Source organism: Papaver somniferum, unplaced genomic scaffold (genome assembly GCF_003573695.1).
Source record: "Papaver somniferum cultivar HN1 unplaced genomic scaffold, ASM357369v1 unplaced-scaffold_65, whole genome shotgun sequence".
Lineage (NCBI taxonomy): Eukaryota > Viridiplantae > Streptophyta > Magnoliopsida > Ranunculales > Papaveraceae > Papaver > Papaver somniferum.
In genome coordinates this window covers 1,348,517-1,365,388 of record NW_020649304.1, presented here as the reverse complement: position 1 = coordinate 1,365,388, position 16,872 = coordinate 1,348,517, and the positions used below count along the sequence as shown (strand labels likewise).

General features: G+C 36.3%; 2 protein-coding genes across 4 annotated transcripts; both read left to right on the top strand.

Annotated features, from left to right (window-relative positions):
• The first annotated feature begins 346 nt into the window (after positions 1 to 346).
• LOC113343630 lies at positions 347 to 3,699 on the top strand. Of its 2 annotated transcripts, none has more exons than XM_026587753.1 (9): positions 347 to 488; positions 570 to 619; positions 739 to 835; positions 1,003 to 1,127; positions 1,564 to 1,577; positions 1,716 to 2,215; positions 2,478 to 2,567; positions 3,132 to 3,194; positions 3,417 to 3,699. In XM_026587753.1, exons 3-9 carry the CDS (start codon positions 791 to 793, stop codon positions 3,477 to 3,479), a joined length of 900 nt encoding a protein of 299 aa, XP_026443538.1. In that variant the 5' UTR covers positions 347 to 488; positions 570 to 619; positions 739 to 790; the 3' UTR covers positions 3,480 to 3,699. The 2 variants fall into 2 exon arrangements, with proteins under 2 accessions (XP_026443538.1, XP_026443537.1); XM_026587752.1 differs by having other exon boundaries at positions 1,564 to 1,598.
• A 2,411-nt stretch (positions 3,700 to 6,110) lies between these two features.
• LOC113343734 (putative DNA glycosylase At3g47830) lies at positions 6,111 to 10,256 on the top strand. 2 transcript variants are annotated; one of them, XM_026587867.1, is made up of 4 exons: positions 6,111 to 6,598; positions 6,697 to 6,897; positions 7,666 to 7,692; positions 7,793 to 10,256. In XM_026587867.1, exons 1-4 carry the CDS (start codon positions 6,188 to 6,190, stop codon positions 8,027 to 8,029), a joined length of 876 nt encoding a protein of 291 aa, XP_026443652.1. In that variant the 5' UTR covers positions 6,111 to 6,187; the 3' UTR covers positions 8,030 to 10,256. The 2 variants fall into 2 exon arrangements, with proteins under 2 accessions (XP_026443652.1, XP_026443651.1); XM_026587866.1 differs by having other exon boundaries at positions 7,636 to 7,692.
• The last annotated feature ends 6,616 nt before the right edge of the window (positions 10,257 to 16,872 follow it).

Genomic DNA, 16,872 nt, shown 5'->3' with positions numbered 1-16,872 from the left:
AAAGACATTCAATTTTTCTCTTCCTATTTAGTTGGTTGTATGTTTACCTTTTAGCCTCAGTTATGTAATTTTTTTTGCTCGCGCTTTAGTATATGGGTTAAAGCAAACAATCCTTCTATGTACTGGTCCGTATCTCCAAATTCACAAATTGTTGAGGAGGATCATTAGCCTTTTTGAATTTGCTTGACCATTAAAGCAAATTGTTGAGGAGGATATTAGCCTTTTTGAATTTGCTTGACCATTAAAAAAAGAAGTTGACAACCATGTTAGTTCACCCCCTAGACTCCCCCGAAGTGCGGGTCCGACCCTCCGTCTGTTGCCGTCTGATCATTTTGGGTACTGTCTACTTTTTTATTCATTACTACTCCGTCTTTCGTCACCCAATCCCATTGTTGATTTCATAATCAAAATCCAATTTCTAGGGTTTTGCTATTCCCTCCTGACAAAAGCTCGTCCATTTCCACTACAACCCCTCGAAGAAATTTCAGGTCTCTCTCTCTCTCTTCTCCTACATACACAAACTCCGCGTAAGTTGTTGTTCTTTACACGAGTTCGTCTGATTTTTACAGGGTTTTCTTAGTGGAAACTGAAAGATTGAGCTTCAGAGAGAAACAAAAATGTATGATATACTTTATTTTTCTTGGCTCTTTATTTTGATTAATGATTGTCTTTCAGTACTGTGTGTGATTGACTCGATTTTTTTTTTAGGGTTTACTTGATTTAATATTTTTTTTTCAGAACTTCAAACAAGCAAACTTAGGTAGATTATTAAATTTAAAGGAACGAGCAAATGTCGAGACCCCAGGTTACTATTACCTTGGGGCATACTGGTCAGGTACTCCTTAAATTTTAGGGTTTTCTTATCATTCTTTATGTTATCAGCTCAACTTGTCATAGTTTTTGGTTCATTTTCACATAATTGTTGTGGGTAGGGTTTGGGTTCTTTTGGTTTGATTATTTCAGGTACTTCATTTGATAATTTGGAGTATTTCTGATTTGTAGGTTGTGAAGAGAACTCCTGGTTCAGGGGAGACATTTCGTTCTGACTATGGAAGTGTATCTGGAAGTAAACGATCAGTAAGAGATAGATTGGGGAACGGAGGAGATCAACCTTACAACAACAAAAGGTATGAGATACAGTAGCGATTGAACTTTACATATGGATGAATTTATTATGCATAGTAGTTAATACGGACTACAATGATGGTGGAAGTATTGATCTTCTTAGATAGTTTATTTCTGATGGAATTTCATAGTAGTTGGTATTGACTTAAAAATTGGTGAATGCAACAATAGGTTTCTATTGTTCTAACCAAGTTATTGGACATCATTTTGGGTGAATACTTTGTTTTTTGCATTTCCCATACTACCTTTGTAATTGTTCACACTCACAGAAATTTGGGAAAATGGGAGCCTTTGATGGAGAGTTGATCTGAGAAACTTGAAACAAGCCTGTACTCTGTTGAAAAGCATGCAATAATTTTTTTAGCACAAAGAATCACTTTAACCAATTTGTAGTTTTTTCGTATTGATAATAATGATGAATATATCTTTGCAATGCAGGCAGAAGCATCAAGGTAATAGGAGTTTGGCTGATGGTACTGTAGATTGTAGCAAGCAATGTGTCTCTGTACATTGTTAGACAAGCAGTCCTTAACATTTTAATTCTTGTATCTCTACAAGGCTTCTGACCCTGATATTTAAATGTCTAAAAGGTACCCAAGTTAATAAAGATGACCTAAGATTCAAACTCTTGCGCAAAAAAGAACTTAGCATGGATCTCCGTGAAAAGTTGTCGAGAACAGTTTTGCCTCCATTGAGAGTTGATCCACGAGAGCGTGAGAGAGATCCAAAGGAAACTGGTCTTATAAGGCGTATGCCTCCTGCAAGAAGTCAAGATGACTTAGAGATGGAATCATACAGGAAATCTTACGCGGCCTGGAATTTAGATGGGTTAAGGCGTAGATCCCCTGATAGACTTGTATGCACATCTAGATCTAGAGGTGTTTCGCCGCCAAGGGTAATTCAAGTCCGTCGACAAGTTAGGCCAGTTGAAGCTTCAAGACCCTCTCCTATGATGAACAGAGATGTCGTTTCTGTTCCGAGGCCAACAACTTTAGTGCGAAAACCTACCTTACCTGTTGAGGGTGCAAAGCCAGTACTCCGGCTTGCTCCACAAACTGCCTCTGGAGTAGTGCAGAAAAGCCCATATATGGTACATCTTGTGCACCTATTTCTACATTTTTGTTTCTTGATCTTTTGCTGTTCAAAAAGGAAAAAGAAAAGTTGTCTGTTCTTTTGATGCTAAAATGATATTACTCAAACTAGCTTTATAGTGGTTAATCGTACTTTGTTGGTGACCAAGCCCAGGTGTAAAATTAGATGTAGTCATACTGAAAATTAGTACATTGCTTTTGTTTAACATGTGAAGATTTGGTTAGGACCCTAACCTTCCTGTCTTTCCTTTCGTTTTGTAGGGTGAGCAACCAGTGCAACCAGTTACTGTCGCTAGCCTGTTGCAGACACTTGGTTTGAGTAAATATTCTATCATGTTTCAAGCTGAAGAAGTAAGTGCTCTTCTTTCATTGTTAGGCGAATATTGTTTCTTTTAATAATCCAGAATTTGTTGAAGATTCAAATTTTACTTATATACTCAGTTAATCTTCTATGCTTGTTTTACAAATACTTGATTATTGTAATTTTTGTTGCTAAATTCCGTGGACTAGAAAGGTTGAAAAGAACTTGCCATTAATAGATTACTGAGTACTTGCATATGATGCATGTAGGTAGGTTTGGTACTGCTCTTTTCAAAAGAAACCTGGAAAAATGAGTCCCAGCATAAATCAGAATTTAGAATCTAAGTAACTGTCTAGCCGAACATCTAGATTATTATTAGTGTAGTTAACTGTCTACTGTTAGAAGGTTTGTAAGTTCTTAATATTTGGTAGGGCAATTTGATGTTATTAGAGCCTGTGTGTAAGATAATATGGATGAACAGTTGGATCCTGATATCACCTTTATCCAACTACGGACTAGTTGCCTATTAAGAGTAAATGGCAAATTGAAGTCCTTGCTGTAGTCATAGCTCCGTCATTTATCTGATGTTTTCGCATATTCTATCTCATTTGTAGGTGGACATGCCAGCCTTGAGGCAAATGGGAGACAGCGACCTCAAAGAGTTGGGAATACCTATGGTACCATGTTCTCTCTTCTCAATGTTTCTATTAAGCGTACAGGTTATGATTAATAACATGCTTAGCTTGAAATGAACTAGTGGATAATGTGTCTAGTCTACCAATCTAGAAGTTAATGCATTAAACTAGGTGTACAAGTGGCAATTACCATATCCTAGAATTCGTGTTCCATAAAATGAGTTTGTAATGTTTTTCTTACTAGGTCTGTTTTAAAATTGACAGGGACCAAGGAAGAAGATTCTCCTCGCCATTGCGCCTCGTGTCAGACGACATCCGCCAATGTGATTACCGTTTCTTCAACAAATATAAGCAGGAGCATCCATCCTATTCCTGTTTCCTGCGTTGCAACCTGTTTCAAAATCTTGTACATCAAATTAATATTCAAAGGTGTTTTATCATCTTTCTGACTTTTACTGACAATTTGTGATGAGGGGTAGCAACCCACAAATCTGTTGGGACAATACGGAGATAAATGGGTTATAGTGTTTACAGCTTACTTCTGGAAGCTCTTGTCTTTTTCCTTCTCGGTTTACTGTGCCATTTCCCTTTAGTAGCTTTCAGCCAAAGTGGTTTGTCATCCCCAAAAACCTTGCTCCACATTGAAAGAGTTTTGAAGGAAAGGACTGAACAGAAAACTACGAACCCTGGTGTCCGGTGCCTCCTGTGTAGAATGTATTAGTTTATTGCCAGTACAATGGAGCATTGGACTTTAAGGTTGTTCGGTACCCTGAGTCCTCTCTTCTCTTGGCAATGTCCAAAATTGTAGGCAAGGGCACCAGAAATATGTCGTGCTGATGATTCACCAGCCTCCCATCTTTCCTTCAAAAATAAAATAAATTAACTCCTAGTTTTCACCGGACATTCCACCCACCTAGGCTATTAGGTCGAATGCAAGTCGGGTAAAAAAGAAGTGGAGGTGTAGTGTATGTAGAGTGTAATAATAAGACTCTAATAAAGAAATTCTCTGTCCATATTTATTATCACTTTTGTTATAGGAGGGGGAATCTGGATCAAGGGAGTGGAAAAATCGGAGTCAACTCATCAAATTGAAACGAGTCTAAAATATCTACCGAATCGGACAAAATTACCCTCGATTATCACATAGTTCCTTCGAACATAATTTCCATCTTCTTCCTCCCAATCCCAACTCCAACCGTGAACAACAAAAACGTTAATATATTTTTCAAAATCTATTGAACACTTTCAGCCAAATCACCTTCAGGTGTTATTCAAGGTTTATCTTGTTATCTGATAATCATAATCATCATGCAGCAAAACCTTCAAATTTTACTATTATACCACATAAGTTCATATCGTAAATTCCTTAAGGTTAAGGTTTAGTAATAACCATGTAAGAGTTTCTTGAGAGCTATCTTAGAGAATACCCATTAAGCAACAACATCGTGCAGAAAAATTGATTTCAACAATTCAGTAGAAACTCCATGGATTTTTTTCTCTTTGGCTATAGAAAACGAGAAACCAACGTGTATCACGCTATCCAGGGTCAACCAGAATTTTAAAAAAACCATGGAAGCAAACTTGTCTCGTTGACTCTGGTGAACGTGAAATTTAGATGCCTCTTTCTCCAGAGCGAACGAGAACCAACCAGTTATGAAGATAATGTTACAAAGCAGTTGTGAGAAACAGTAGAAGAAGTCATTCTTGATTGTGAATGCTATGATTTCTGTTGGATAAGAAATTAATGATTAAAAAAATAACGCAAATGTATCTATAGCTACTAAAAGTAGTGACGGTTTAGTATTCAAATCTAATTTGGTGGAGATTTTTACATGTAAAAGACTAGAACTAGAAATTAATGACTAAAGAGATTATACCGTGAGTCCATCATTAATTGCACAGTCAAAGCCTGGTGTTTTTCCTAGTTATGTTGTAACTATTTTGGAAGGGCATGCTTCTGAGGTTGGTGCTTGTGCATGGATTATAACAGGTTCACTTCTGGCATCAGGGTCTGTAGTTTCTACAGCACAGATTATGTGAGCAGGTCTCATAATGGCGCGGCTTAGATTGACACTGTTTTGTAGTTAACAGTTTGACAGTCACTGTTCTTCCAATTTGATGTATGTTATGTGTTGCAGGCTTCGATCATCAGGAGTTGTTGAGGGCTGTTCTTTCTTTTTGATTGCTTTAGTATGCATTTTTGTTGCTATGAAGCAGTATTTCGGTCTCTCAGTGTTTGTTGAGAGTCGTTATCTGTTTCGTGTACTTAGTTGGCTAGTCCAACTCTTTTCACTTCTTAATATAACCTTTCCCGTCGAAAAAAAAAAGTTTCCTCACTACTAGAGAGAGCCCGCAAGTATAACAACATTAGCAGCATCCAAATTAAGGTATTAGTAAGACTAAACGACGAAAACTGGAATAAGAAGAAGAAGAGGAAGAAAAATGCACATTGACATGTCAATCTATCACCGTCACTAATATGGCAGTGAAAAGTTCTATTTCACCATCACTGAAGGGGCAATGAAATGTTGCATTTCACCATCATTTACATGGTGGAGAAATTTGGTCTTCATGTTTCGTGTTGCGAACGCGAATGTCTCATCTCTCTTCTACTGGTATGGAAGAATCAAGGTTTTATACGTATAAATCAAACTGATTTTTTTCATTTGGGTACTTGAGATATTTGGTTTCTAGCAAACTCGGGAACATTTGAAACAAATTGAGATTCACAAAATATTTCATTAGATTCTCTTAGCTTAAAAAATGGTTCTCAAACTTCAATATTCACCCATCATCGTTGTTGTATCTTTGGTGAAGATATAGTTTTGGTGATGAATCATAAATGAGTCTTGGTAGTTAAATGAGTTTAAAGGTCGTTTTGGTCCAAAAAAATATTAAATCCAACTCATTCATAAATCATTGAGTTGAGTCCGGGTCTTCCACTCCCTTGATCCAAGACCCTCCTCCTATAACAAAAGTGTTTATTGTTTCCCCTCCAGGGCCTCCACTCCCCCATCCTGTTCTATTTGCGAGAAATGCATAGGAATTCCAAGAGAAAGCTTCAGTGTTCCAATGGAAACCCTGAGAAAAATCCTAGAAAAGCAAGTTTCAATGTATCCGAGCCAACGTACAATCGACCAACTCCTGAAGAATGCAGACTTGTTAGAGACAAATTAATGGATTTTCATGGGTTTCCTGAAGAATTCGCCAAATACCGCAGAACCCCTCTTCTGGGTTCTCCTCATTCTACGGTTTCAACCCATTCAAACCCTACTGAGGTAAAATCTGAACCGTTGGGTGATGAAGATGATGATGATAAGTTTTTCTTAACAAAGGAGACTGTTTTGGATGGTTTAGTACGAACCCTATTATCACAGAATACAACTGAGATTAACTCAGAAAGAGCTTTTGATTCTCTCAAATCTGCTTTTCCAACTTGGGAAAATGTGAGTATAAAGTTTTTTCCTGGGGTTCTTATTGAGCTAGTATTTTATATTTGGGGTTTGGGTAATTTATTGTGTGTTGTTGTTGTGTTTATTTGAAGGTTCTTGCAGCCGAGTCGAAATATATAGAGAATGCAATAAAATTTGGTGGTTTAGCTGTGACAAAAGCTGCTTGTATTAAGAATTTATTGACTGGTTTACTTGAAAGGAGAGGGAAATTATGTTTGGAGTATTTACGGAACTTGTCAATTGATGATGCTAAGAAGGAGCTTCGTGGGTATAAAGGAATTGGACCGAAAACTGTATGTGCTGTTTTTATTTCTGATTTTTGTATTTGAAATGGGTTAATGGTTACAGCTGGGAGGGCTTTGGTGTTCTCTAGAGCATTGTTTGGAACATTATCTTTAAGGTCGTGCTACAAATCTGCTTAGGATGATGTTTTGGATAAATATATCTGAAGCCTGAAAAACTCTGGAATATAAATGCATCTCGATCTCATGGAATGTCAATGGGTCTAGGCGTGATTATAACTCGAATTAGTCTGTTACACTATAACTATAACTTTGCACTTCATGTCCTTACTTAGTGTCTGCGTAATAGTAGGTCTTAATTTCCTTTCGCGTGGTTATATATCTTTTTGTTAACGCATGCTGTCAACCCATAACATTTAGGAAATAAGTATATAGTTAACGAATATTAAAAGGGAACAGACTGACGGAATTTACTGCCTATACTGGGCGTATTCTGCTCTTTTGTATTCCTTTTGTAGTGCATAGTTGTAAACTTCTCCTGGCAATAAGCTGCTGTTGGATCCAAACCAGTTAGTTTATCTCAATACATGATTGTATGACAAGCTATACGTGGAATTCAGAAATTTTGCTTCTGTTGAGTGATAATATTACAGAATTGGTATTTAAATTGCTTCTTTTTTTGTTTTTGAAAGTCTTGTGTTTCTTTATTATTCAAGCGTCTTCACTTTTTTTTTTTTTTTTGCATTTTTGAAATTGCTTGGATCCTAAATGTTTACGGTTTAACTACGGGTGGCTTGTGTTCTGATGTTCCAACTTCAGCTGGACGATTTTCCCGTCGACACTCACGTGAGTTATAACGTACTTATAAAATATGTAGTAGTTACAGAACACTCTTTCCTGATCATTAACCTATTCTGCAACTCTGCAACATCAAAAAAACATACAGGTATTTAGGATCACAAAGGCTATGGGTTGGGTGCCCGCCAGCTCTGACAGAGAAAAGGCATACATTCATCTCAACAAGCGGATACCCGATGAATTAAAATTTGATTTGAATTGTTTGTTTGTCACACATGGGAAGCTTTGCCAGAGATGCAAAGGAGGGGAAGCACGTAAAAACACCTCCCATGATGACCAACCTTGTCCTTTGTCCATTTACTGTTGCAGCACTGACCAAAAATAAATGAATTATCTTTCTGTTTCACCTTGTTCTCTCTTTTGGTCCATGAGGTATTATTCTTTGTTGATTTTGTTTCCTTGGGACTGTGCAGACTAGAAGTAATAGTAGTAGCACATGATTCATGCCTTTAAGCGGTTGGTGGGAACAACTTTTTAATCCACTGTGATCAGAGTGATAATTCAATGGATTACTCAGGAAGAGTTGATCAAGTGACTGAACCAGCAAGAAATTAGTGTACCACAACATAATTCACTGTCACATTTTAGTTTTGCTAGAATAAGCTAGACAGAGAATTAGGTCAAGTGGATGGGAGAGAAAGTAAGTGGGAACTGATGAGAGTATGAGTTATCTCCTTGAAGTGAAACTTGAAAGTAACCCACAACTTGAGGATATGGATTTTTTAGAAAAAAAATAACAACACATTCAAATATCTTTTAAGTGAGGTCCAATCAGGAGATGTCTTAAACAATGCTTTGCTTATTTATTCTAATTAGAGGTAATAATTTCAGTTAATATGAATTCATTCTTTTTGGTATAAAATATATGTTGTGCTTGCTTTAAGATATGCTAAGATCTCTTGAAGACTTTTACTAGTATATATGCTTACATCATTGTCCACTTCTCATATTCTTTTGTGTCAACGACTTGTTACAATTCGAAAAGATGTTTGAAACAAATTGTTAGAAGATTTATTAGAGGCTTATAGTAGGAATGACAGATGTAAAGTAATCGTAGTACTGTATAATTAATAATCCATCTTTATTTCAAAGCTTGCTGCGATCTATTGGATGGAAATGGGAAATGGGTGCACAGGTTTAGTAAAATATAGCGCTCTCATATTGTGCGTATATGAAGGTAGACGACAATGCATAAATCTAATGGCTCATTAGTTGGTCAAGAAAATGACCTTTACTACTGAACTGAATTATATATTTCAAGCTCAAGTACTCCTTCCTGGTGATTGAATCGCCAATCCTTTTGACTTTGTGATTATTAAATGTTTCAAGTGTTCAGTGGTTGCAGGCCAAATTGAATATCTCCCCAATAAGAAACTGGATCAGATTGATGGGAGTAAGTATGATTCACCTAAACTATGAAAATGATTTGACTTTAACCCCCAGAATTGCGTGATGCCTGGGTTCACATTTGTTTTGTTTTTTTTCCCTCCTTTGTGACACCTTCCAGGCTTTTGTATTTTTGAACTGTTAGGAAATAAGAAAGTAATATCTGTTTTTCGTTGTATTATGGCACCTTTTGAGTTTGCTATAAAAGGAAGTGAGAGCACCTAATTACTCTGTGCATTAGTTTTATTTAAGATCTTGATATCTCCCTTTTGAAAGATATGGAAAAAGAGGCAGCAGACAAACAGAGTTTCGCTTCTGGATGGGGTGAGAATGCTAGCTTCCATGTTAATCGCCGTGGTGAAGAGAAGAAGCTACGATTGTTCGGCTTCGAGGTTGATCCATATACAAATAATGCACTGTGTTCAAGAAGATCCGGTGGAAAAGATGAAAGTGTGAATTCTTCAAATTGTGTCTTGCCTCAGAAGGAGAAGCCTGTCAAAGTCACAACTCATCTAAGTGAAGTGAACACCAAGAAGCATGAATGTCAATTTTGTTTCAAGGAGTTCTCAAACTCGCAAGCATTAGGAGGTCATCAGAATGCTCACAAAAAGGAGAGACTGAAAATGAAAAAGCTGCAGCTTCAAGCAAGGAAGGCAAGCATGAATTTTTACCTACCACAACCTTTACAAGGTTTCAATTACTACTGTCCTCCTTTGTTTTATGAACCTCGATCATGTGTCCCAAGTTTTGGACTCTTTGGAGGCTCCCAAATTACTTTCAAGCCATACAATCAGAATGTGTCCCATGAGAACAGGTCTGTTGCTATCAAGCCTTCTTCATCTTTGCATGTTCCAAAGAAATGCTTTAAGAGTTGACATCTCTAGCTATGTACACTGAAACATCTGCAGTCTCAGAATAGAAACATGGAAGTAATAGATTGTTGTTGCAGAGCTTTAAATTTCAACAGTATGTGCATTTAAGAGTTCTTTTGGTAAGCATGCAAAATGTAATGTGTGACTGTATATGTAAGTACCCTTGTAAAAACCTTTCTTTATTTGCATATAGTTCCAATTCTGAAGATCAAAAACAAACTACAAGAATTTGTATTTCTTATTCCCCCTATGTTTTATATGTTAAGTTAAATCTACATTTTCATGTTTGACGTACATATCTTGTCTAGTTTTTGGTGATATCTCTTCAGCTAACAGTGCTTACACCCAGCTGTTGATGCCTCGACCTGTTCGCCACCTCCTTGCACCCAGCTGGTCGAACAGGTTGGCTTGATAGATCAGGAACTGAGGATTGTGGAAGGATTTTACTTGTCGGATCGCTTGTCCCCAATTCCGGAGCTCTAGATTCTATGATCTAGGCTTCAGATGGGATAGCTCTATTCTGGTATTAGCCCAATCAGTACCAAGGATATAAAGCACAACTGCACAAGTCACTGTCACTGTCAGTCTCTTTCTTTTCCATTTTCTCTTGGAGGTGATCCATAATCCGTTGGATCATGACATCAAATCCATGAAACACATCAGTCACTTGAGAATTGCGATTCACAAGAACACATTTGCTCATATTGATCTTAACAACATATCAAGAAGACAAAACTATGCAGTAAGGACTTCCGACTTCCTTTAATTCCTTGCTGGAAGTTAAATTCTTAGCCTGTCTTGTGGTGCTTCACAGCATTTGCACATCGAGAAAAAACGTCACAAAAGGCATGGTATAAACCATTGCCCGCTGAATTGTTTGAGCCATTGTCCCAACTTTGGAGATCCAACTGCTACAGCTTTCGCGCTTGGAGCGCTATGTCATTTAGCGCTTTATCCTTCACAGCTTCACAGCCGTAAGAGCTAGTTCCACCTTCGCATAGAACGCGTCTATGGGTTGTGAAGGTGCTGAAGGCACCATAAGTCACAAGACTTGTTAGTTGTTACTTTTCGCTAGTTGTTACTCTCGAGTCTCGACTCCTGTAAATTTTTGTCTAATTTTGTTGTCCGACATAGAGCCCAGGCAACTATTTTTCAAGATTGGACACTATAGAAGCCACCTAAAGCCCACTAACAACGTCCATAATTAGTCAATCTAGTTCTTCTAGCCAATTTTTTTACTTGGTCCGTCGCATGAACACATATGGAGCCTCTAGTTTTCATCCGAACTACGCATATTGTTCACAATTCAGACCATAAATTGCTAATAGCTACCAAAGATTGCGATGTCAGTTCTCATGAGATTTAAGAACCGAGATAAAAATTGGGATCTCTACGGACTTTTAGGATTTAGGTACTTGGTCCCTCTCAAAGAAGAGCACTGCCATTGTATGTTGAGATCTGATAGTGATAGAGTGTTGATTGTTTGTGTAACATACAATACACTATTTTCCTTTCCTTTAACCTAATGAAAAAAAAATGTTTCAAAACAATCCAGAAGAATACTTGTAGGCAAGAGAAGACACAAACAATGTAATTTTAGTTTTTATCACCACTAGTCCAAACACCAAACCTCTTGGCCTTTTGCTAACTAGGAGCATGGAAATGTATGGAAAACCATATTCCGTTGAAACTAAGCCAAGACATGGTTTATAGTTTGATAATGGTGCTTGACTGTCAAAAACTTGTAATCCCATTCGTGAGTTAAGGTTTTCTCCACATTCAGTGGATTGAGTAGAGGTTAATCAATTTAACACCACGATGACTGATATTAGTAAGAGAAAGGCTTGATGTCGATGCAGATGTCGATCTTAAAACCTAACACAGCCAAGATAAGATATAATTGCTGAAAGAAGGATTAGGTATAACATTCTTGTCCTACACCCAGAGAATGACATATTTGTTCCATATGGCATAACCCAATCCGTACTTCATAGTTTGTACAGCTATTTCATGCCCAACTTGGATACAATAAAAACATGGCTATATCCAACGCCCCGTGCTGTCAAATGAAAGCAATTTCTTCAGGGGCCACCAACAAACAATAAATATTTGATTAATCACTTTATTTCAGTTTTATTTTATTTTTACAAAGACACAAGCCAATGAGACTCGGTTTCCTAATACTATGACTCGGTTTTCCAATATTGCATCGACTAGAGTGCACCAATATTCCAAGGACCTGGTCTTGTATAGCATCTCGAACGGTTGGTGCTAAAATTCATAAAATTCATACGTGGAGTTTTTATTTAGATCCTTATTTATGGGTCTTATATATATGCAGCATAAAATGTTTTAAAGGGAAATTGAACCATTTCCAATGGCGTGGACAAGGTATTGAAAGCGTGAAGCGTTTTTCATTTTTAGGAAGCGATGCGTATGTCGAAGCGTGAAGTGTCGCTTCATGGTTGATGTTGAAGCGGATGTTTTCCTATAAATAAATTAGTCGTAACTAGTAATTATAAATTTATTAGGAAGATAATATCTATATAAATTTTATATAAGTTTAAATTTTTATAAAAAACAAAGCGTGAGTACACCAGTTCAACCTACTCCAGACAAGTGGGAGGTGGGGTGTCCAATTTCCCTTTAAAACATTCATATTTTTCTTTTAAAAGCTTTAAGAATTAGGCGAAATTTTTAAAGCTTCACATAACCGCTTCAAGCGAAATGCCGAAATTTGAAGCGAAGCGTACGCTCCGGAGCGTGAAGCGTACGATTCATGAAAGATGCGCTTCACATGACCGCTTCGGAGCGAAATGCTGAAATTTGAAGCGAAGCGTACACTTCGAAGCGTGAAGTGTACGCTTTTAAAAACCATGGCATGGGGTCTTATTTTTAGGATTTGTTTTTGAATAAAGAATAAAAATGGTTCCGTTTTTCCTATGGTGCTGGTAGTAGTCTAGGCAGTTTTTCATAAGTTGGGTGTTGCTATTCAGAAGGGGTTCGTGCCCAGCTTGTTGCTCGGTTACCAACTAAAGTTTTGTACGAATCTTAAATCTTTTTCCTATTGGTTTAGAAAAAATTATTTTAAAATAATAATTAAATAAATGGTTAAAAAGATGACATGGATGTGATTCGGAAGGTGTAGATAAGACTTTCTCCAAGACCTTTGTATTTATATTGACACCCTTGTACTGTGTAGGATATACTGTTGGAGATAGATTTAATTTAAATGGGTATCTAAAATCCTATATGTCATAATAGAAGGTACCGGTTTACCGGAGAAGGGTACCAAACCCAATATAAGACGAACTGAAAAGTGTTTTTATCTTAATATGGAGTTTGGTACCTCCCCTAGTAAACCGACACTCCCTAATAGCAGTGTTGGAATACCTTGACTCCCTCTGCTCGTCAATACAGTATACATAAGTTTCATATGCTCGTGTACATGCGGGCTATCTCCTCATGAGTAGCTCACGTCAATTAGATGTGTATTTTAATAATATGACTTTATATGATAGATTCTCTTAAAGCAAGAGCTATGGGACATAGTGTTTTAACACTTTCTCCCTTTCAAAAATGAATGAGAATCTATGTGATAAACTGTTTTTAGTACCATGGGATAGGGAACATCAAACTCTATACGGCTAATTAAGTGTCGTGTAAAAAAATTGAACTTTTAATATATGAACAAACTAAAGTTTAAAATGGGCGGGAACAAACTAAAGCTTTTTAAACGGCTGATTATTAGCCGTATATACTGCATCTTTTTGTCAAACCCAATTTGGTCAGCCGTGTATGTTTCTCTTTCTTTTATAACGGAATACGAAGTGTCGGATGTTTTCCTTTGTATCAAACGGCAAATAAAAAGCCGTATAGGGAAGACTTTCACTCACTCTTCTGTACGAAAGAGACATTGATTGAGTTTGGGGTGAAAGAGGGTTACTCTCTACCATAGTATGACCTAATTTGATCAAACTTCATCAACTCTTTCATTTTGAAAGAGACTCTCAACCCCCATAGCTCTTGATCTTAGCGATTAAATGTGTCTGTTAATACACGACTTTTCTTATAAATGCTTTTTCGATGTTCCTGTTCTTTATATCTTTTGATGCCCGTAAATACCATAATTACAGTTTCGTATCTTTTGATACAAATACTTTTTCCTAAACTTTATAGTCTAGTTTGCAATTGTACTAGCCCTTAACCCGTGCCGTAACGGCACGGGCCATGATGTTGGTTCATTTTAATATATCGTATAATTTGTGTCCTGAATACTTATCAACTCCTTATGATTTAATATGGGTTTGTCATAAAAATAGTTGGGATTTTCCTCTCTTTTTTTCTTGTTTTTTTTTCCTTTAATAATTTACCGTCGGAGATTTTCTCAAACGAAAGAAATATAATCTTAACTTCCAGACACTTTTTTATTTAGGTTCATTGCTTATAATGAGATAATGCTCTACATGAACATGGAAGTTTAAATATTTTTTGGAAATATGTCGTCAGCAGCGCACATCTCAGTGAAATCAACTAATCAATATCGTCCATAAAAGTCTCCTCATGCTCATATTTCTCTCCAGCTGACTCATCTATCATGTTGTCGATCCTCCAAATAGGCAGAGAATAGTATTTTTTTGCATCGAACGGATGATACAAACTCTCCAATATGACATGATTTTCCTGTACTTTTCAACACCCATTAGATGACAATGTTTAAAATGTGTACCCATTACCTTTTCGAAGGGATTGTATATATGCGAACCTCTGCCATTAAATCTTCAACAAAGTATTGTGACCAGCAGTTCGTCTTAACGAAGGCTTTGGTAACTTCAAAAGTCTTGGAAATTTTGTCACTTCCATATGTTCCTACCTTCACTTGGAATACAATCTGGCGACACATTACCTCATAAAGAACCTTGAACACATATTGTACTCCCTGATCCTATTTCAAATTAATAGGTTGTCGATAGATCATTTACCAAAAGTTGACATCTTCTACGTTGAATATTTATAAAAAAATATTATGGTATTGTGGATCGTTGCTTTCTAAGATTGTAGTTTTCAAAATTGGCCTCTTCAAATCCCGCGGCTTTCTAAGTTTATATATCGTGTTTGTTTTTAACATTTTAGTCAGCCATATTATGTTTGTTACTAACTTTAAACTTGATGTCACCTTCTACTGTGAACTTTATGTGATTTCAGAATCGAGATAGTTATACCTCTTTCATTCGTATCAACTAATCCGTTGTATATCCCGACAATTCTTCTACAACAATTCCTTTCTTTTGCCATTTCCGGACCATCAGTAGCCATTATTGTCAAATGCAATCCGTCTAATTTTTGTTGATGTTATGTATTTGCAATGTTCATTTTTATTAAATAAATAGATTGTGGAAAAACTAAGAAAAAAAAGAACATAAGTATTACATCGGGTCTAAGTTACTATATCCAAGATACTCCGGACACTGCTTTTGGTGCCTTGTTTCCTCAAATTCCTCGTTGCGTTCTAGACAGTACATGCAATACCAATCGTTTGCGAAGCGAGCTATTTGTGCATAGTGGTCAATGTATCCCTTGCCTGTAATAATAATAACAACACTTCAATTTTTTTCAAGGCGTACAGTTGTAAATGGTATGAATCTAATAGATTTGAATTGTACCTCAATCTTAGATATCACCTTCTTCTCACATAACATAGCAATTGAGTAAGGACAAATCTTGACCACTCTTTACGTAGGCAGATTTAGCCAAACTATGTTTTGCAATTATCTTACGTGGAAATTATTATTAATCCATATTTTAGTCGGCTCCTATAGAAGCCGATCTAATTAGTCCTATAGAAAGTTAATCTTAAATTTTTGACCTTATTTCTTGACCAAATTATTGAAGTATTCTCAGTCATGTTCTGCTTTATGTGATCCACCCATCTGTATCTATTATACCTTCTAACCCAATGAATGAAACCTATACATATTGATCCGTAATTTGATATTGTTTATTTGTAATCAAGAGGTCGTATGATTTGAGAATGTAAAATATAAAAAATATTCTATAAACATCGGAGGCGAAATTTAGATTTATGATTTTGAGTTTTTTATGATGATTTTGATGAACAAACATAATTTTCAAACAAATATTTTAGAATGCAAATATATTTTCCCGGTCAATAAGGTTTTATATCGGGAATTGAGTGAAAGTTGTTGTCTTTGTAGGTAGTTGTCGCGAAACAACTCGACATTGATGGTATTTCAGGAAAAAGAATGTAATACTACTTGAAAGAGCGATAATGTTCTCTTACGCGGGTACACCAATTTCCTTTATATAATACGGATACCGTTTCGGTGATCCAATAATCATGATCATATTGTCTTATACGTTCCGGTATCATCCTCGAAATATTTGGTTTTTGTCCTTATCAATCGTGCTAAAAACAACCAATTACATCTTTCACAATACAATGTTGCATGTTTTGTGAAGATTTTTTTTTACTCGGTCAATAAAACTCATTAAAAAGCAAAAACTATTATTATCCACTACTATTACCAACACCCACCACCATAAAAACCATCCACCGCCACTATTTCTTCCACCAATAGTAATGTTACCTCCTCCACCATTCACAAACACCGACCACCGTTTGTACTAACCCTACTTCCACTACCACCATTAGAATTAATATAGTTTTTAGTAAAATTATTTATTAATAAAATTATGTATTTATGTTAGATTATTAAAGGAACATTTATAATAGAAATTTAATTAATCATTATGAACAATCAATGAGACACTAATTAATAAAACATTTAAAAATGGTTAAGTTGAACAAACCCCAACGGTAAATTTATCTTTGCCAAGGACAAATCCTGACCACTCTTTACATAGATAAATCGATAATAAATAATTTCAT